Genomic DNA, 4,770 nt, shown 5'->3' on the forward strand with positions numbered 1-4,770 from the left:
GTGGGGAGGTCACCCACAGACGCACGTTCCAACACAAGCGCCAGGTCGTGACTGGAGGCCGCTCAACCCGGCTCTCCCATCCCTGACCTGGAGCTGGTGCAGCCTCTCTCTCCTCTCTCTGCCGTTTGAGTAATCAGGAAAAAAATGGGAAACAAACAAACAAACAAACAAAAACTAGAAAAGAAATGGACCTTTAGCCTAGCTACTGATGGAGTTCCAGAAAGCAAGTGAATTTTACATTGCTTTCTTATTGCAATCATCTGTCTTCAACAAATTCTGTTAGTATCTTGTTCTTTGGTAACAATATATTCTCCAGCTCCTGTGCACGCTGCCGCAGAGACTCCGAGACAAGGACTGGTCTCGAGTCTATAAACGAATGGTTTTAAGTCACCGTATAAAATACTGGCGAGAGAAGTTATCAGACTTCATCAAAATTTTAATAGTTTAGGTAACTCAGAACAATATACTGACCAGAAAGCTTAAACAAAGCATACTTGCCATCCAATACTTGGCAAATTAAAACAGTATAATAAAGTGTCGCTGATGGAAGCGTGAATCGCAACACTCTCAGGGGAGCTAGTTGGCAACAATGAAGAGAATTAAACCCTCTGACTCAGCATTTCCATCTTCATAATTTATTCAAGGTGTAATCACAAATGCTAGTAACGGCTTATCCACGGCAATATCCCTGTGTCCTCATTTATACCAATGAAAATAGAGGAGCAACCTGATAGGAACTGGTCTAAACACATTAGGGTCTGTGGTAGGATACTATGCAGCTGTTAAAATCACGCAGTAGGAAGACAAACACCTGGGCAATATTTACGACATGTGTTTTAAGTAGAAAGAAAGGGGGAAAAGAAGTTATAAAACACCAAATACATGCAGTGCTCTAAATATAATATATGGGGGAGAGAAAGCCAAACTTTGCACAGCAAAATGTTGCATCTCTGGGTGGGTGAGTATTGTTCTCCAATGCCTGAATGATCCAAAGATAAATCATTTCCTGTCATATTGATTCGAAAGTAAACAGATATTGTATTTACAAAGGAGTTGAGAAGGTTCAAGCAGGTTAGATTCTCCAGCCACACATTTTATTACACTTCTCTTAACTGTGGCTAAGCCACCTCCCACGAGCCCAGGGGACCCCCACTCACCTTGAGCACTGGGCCACGCCCACAGAGCCACCAGCACCAGCCGCCAGAGCATCCTGCCTCCTGTAGCTTGACCCCTAGGAATAAATGAAACCCGTGTCGGTTATGGGCACCCAGCTACAACTCTGATCATTGCCTGGAATGCTTATTTATATGACCGTGTAAAAACAATTTGCTTGTAAAAGTTACCAATAAATGGATTCATGGGAAGCTAAAAGCTAGATAAGAAATTTGCTTTCCAAACAGGATTCTTCCAACTGTAGCTAACATGTATGGGGCTGGTACACACTGACAACACTGCACTAATCACGTTCTGAATATTCATAGTATTTAACCCTCATAATGACCCAGGAGAAAAGTACGCGGCTACTGTGCCCATTCTACAGACGGGCAAATGCAGGAGAGGAAGGGCAGCGCTCACCCGGAGTAATTCTGTTAAGTGTAGCCAGGACTCAGCTCCAGGAAGCTTGAGTTTATAAAAATACCCAGCCTGGCAAGGATAATCTGTGAAGGCATTTTGTGCACACATCCAAGAGAAAAAACAGTTATGCATAACTTAATTAAATAGAAAAAGTATTAACCGCGTATGAAAGAAAGAAACTTAATTTGGTGCACCATACTTACAAAAAATGGGACATTTTACTTAGCAATCATCTTCACCCTGCTTCTCTATTTTCCTTTAGGCCCATTTTTCCATCTTGAGGACTCTAACTTGGCTGGGCTCAAGGGGGCTGGACCAGCAGTCAGGAGACCTGGACGGAAGCCCAGGCCCGAGTTAACCCCTGCGGGTCACAGCTCCTGTGGCTCCCGACCAGCCTGTGGGGCCGTGGCTCCGAGGCCCCTTGCACCCTGTGCTCACGTCCTGCTCTAAGTCGAGGCTAATAGCGAGACCCTACTTCCTCTCCTGTCTAAAATATCAAAGCTCATTAGCTTCCCATTGTTGCAGAAATGCAAGGAACCTCCCTGTCCAGAAACATTTGGTGAACTGGACACAGTCACCTTCCAGGAATGGAGCATCTCTCCCCAGAGCAGGAGGAATGTCTGGCAGCACCCCAGGGCCCTCTGGAAGCTGGAGCCGGCTTCGCACGGTGCTGTACAGGGGTCAGCTCCGGCCGCTTCCAACCCTCGGGGCGCAGGAGGCGGCAGGCATCGGGGTGGCCCCAGGGCGCCTGCACCCGCGCTGAGCTGTCTGGCCTCAGCTGAGCAACCCCAGGCAAATTATTTAACCTCTCTGCCTCAGTTTCCTCATCTGTACAATGAAGAAAACAGTCATTTAAAATATCTCCCTCATTGCTGGTTATGAGAACTAAACTAAGCAAATGAATATTCACATGGCTGTGATTTAGCGCAGTGAGCGCGCAGGACTTGGTCAGTGCGCGGTGTGGCTGTGCATCTGGAATGCTCTCCACTCCAGCCCTCCAAGGCAGTCACAGCGATGACCACGGTGCTGTGACCAGGGCCTCTCCACAGAGCTCTTCAGAGGACAAACTGCCCGAGCAAACCCTGGCCCAGTGACAACCGCAGAGCGGCTGTGGGATAACCAGACGGCGGGAGCCACAGCCGGGGGCTCGCCCCTGCCTCCCTCCTGGGCCAGGCGTGAGCAAGGCTGTCCCCGCCCGCCCTTCCCGCAGGTCGAACGTCCCGGAGACTGCAAGTGGCGCTCGCTCAGCAGGGGCAGCTCCCTCCCGACAACACATGCCCGGCTCCGATGCCTGGCTTCGTGAGCACAGGCTTAACCCGTAAACCAAACTCCACTGTGACAAGATCGAATCCTACTCTGTCTCTGACTCGAGGCGGGACCCTGCCATGTGTCAGACGGGCCAGCGCAAGGCACCCATGTCACCGAGTGGGATACTGACAAGAAAAAATGAAAATAAATGGGTCGGGGAGGGCCAGTCTCCAAACGACAGCCTCCTCAAAGGTGACTTTGCTGGGAGACAGTTATTCCTCCCGCCAAGAGAGGAGCGGTGAAACGTCACTCCCCAAACCGGGCTCAGCCTTCCCACCTGCAGGTTGGCGTTAAACCCGCTTTGCTTTAGTGGCCGCAATGCAACCGCCGGCTTGCTTTTCATACGCAGATTACCCCGAGAGCTTTTTAAAATAGCTGATCCCTGGCTGTCCTAATGTTTTCCATAGGCTCACTATAAACTACTCACCAGTCACGTCCAAAAACACTTTCTCGGCTATTAATAATGTTTAGAGTCAGAGTTTCTATAATCTCTGCTTATTTTTCACATTCTCAGGAAATTGCTGCTCAGTCTTCTCTCATCATCCCTCCTCAAGAACAAACCCTCACGTGGAAACTGTTTATTCTGAAGATGAAAACGTGAGCGTTCACCCAGCGTTCCCGGGCAGGCACCTGCATCAGGACAGCAGCGGTCACTGCGGGGCAGCAGTGCCAGGAAGGAGGTGGCGTGACTACGGAGAACAGACGCCGGCAGCAAGTTCACTGCGCTCAGCTGCTCAAGCAAGCAGTAAAAATGCCACGGGAAGACCGTTTGCTGCTTTGTGTTTATGCGTGAGTCACTCGCGCTCAATTAAGAATCTCTGCTGTAATTTTTTCCTTCGCCTCTTAGAAATCGCGAACTTTTTCTGAGAACTATAGCACAGTGAAATGACTTGGTAAGTTTAAGAACAGTCTTACCTGCTATGTAAAAAGCTGTGGGGATGACTGGCCGGAACGTCTCAGGCGAGTCCAGAAAGGGTGAGGATTTGCTGGGTGGAGGAGAAACCCGGCCCCTCCGTGCAGGACGCCGGCGGACGTGGCCTCGCTGGCTGCGGCTGCAGCGGCTGCTTTTATGCACTTTCTCCTGCAGAGAGCTGTCAATCAGACTCGCCAGGAAGCTGGTTTAATTCATTCCTTCCAAGCAGTGACACAGTTCCTTCTTCTGATCTCACCATTCGTCCGAGTACCTGGTGCCGGGGTCCAAGCCCAGCCCTCGGAGCCGGACACCACCTCCCTGCACCCCGGACCCTGCCAGAATGGGCGGGAAGGAGACAGGCGGAGAGAGGGAAGGCAGGGACTCACTTTTCCTGTCTTCTTTCAGGAAATAAAGTGCTATAAATAAAACTAGCAAGATTGGCTAGAACTCCCCATTTTGCTTAAGAGAAAAAAATGCAAGTTTTGTGCTGTAAACATGTTTGAAATTACTCAACCTGATACTGGTCTTTCTACACCAAGTAAGTGACAATCAGTGAGACATAAATCAGTGGGTGTAAATGATTAGTCTGTGTATTGATGAAGTTATTATATTGAATGAATTAATTTTATCTTGTGCAAAATATGATATTGAATCTAAAAGGAAACATCTCAGGCAGTTAGAAGACTGACAAGGGGTACTACAGCTTCGGGAGAATGGATTTTAATTCCAAACCTACTTCCTCTGCTAACTGGGGTCCCCCAGAAGGACACCCCTGCAGTTGGCCACTGCCCGGCCAAGGCCACGTGGCGCACACTTTCCCAGGGGCGTGGAGCAGCCACGATCAGATTCTTTAGGTCTCAATTTTAGGGACGGCCTCTTGCCAGGGCGGCTCAGAATGAGGACTGCAGAGAGGTGAAGGGAGTGGCAGCAGCCCCCCAGCTCACCTGGCGCCAAAGTCAAAGCCAGAGTGGACG

At 49.4% G+C, this 4,770-nt stretch overlaps 1 protein-coding gene across 1 annotated transcript in view; it reads right to left on the bottom strand.

Annotated features, from left to right (window-relative positions):
* Positions 1-3,884, bottom strand: part of THBS2 (thrombospondin 2) — a 33,366-nt gene extending 29,482 nt beyond the window's left edge. The window contains exons 1-2 of the mRNA XM_012664816.1: positions 3,799-3,884; positions 1,158-1,231 (exon numbers count right to left, since the gene is read on the bottom strand). Of these exons, the coding sequence (XP_012520270.1) occupies positions 1,158-1,209 (52 nt within the window). The 5' untranslated portion in view covers positions 1,210-1,231; positions 3,799-3,884. The remainder of the gene's footprint in view (positions 1-1,157; positions 1,232-3,798) is intronic.
* Between the last annotated feature and the right edge of the window lie 886 nt (positions 3,885-4,770).

Source organism: Propithecus coquereli, unplaced genomic scaffold (assembly GCF_000956105.1).
Source record: "Propithecus coquereli isolate 6110/MARCELLA unplaced genomic scaffold, Pcoq_1.0 Scaffold914, whole genome shotgun sequence".
NCBI lineage: Eukaryota > Metazoa > Chordata > Mammalia > Primates > Indriidae > Propithecus > Propithecus coquereli.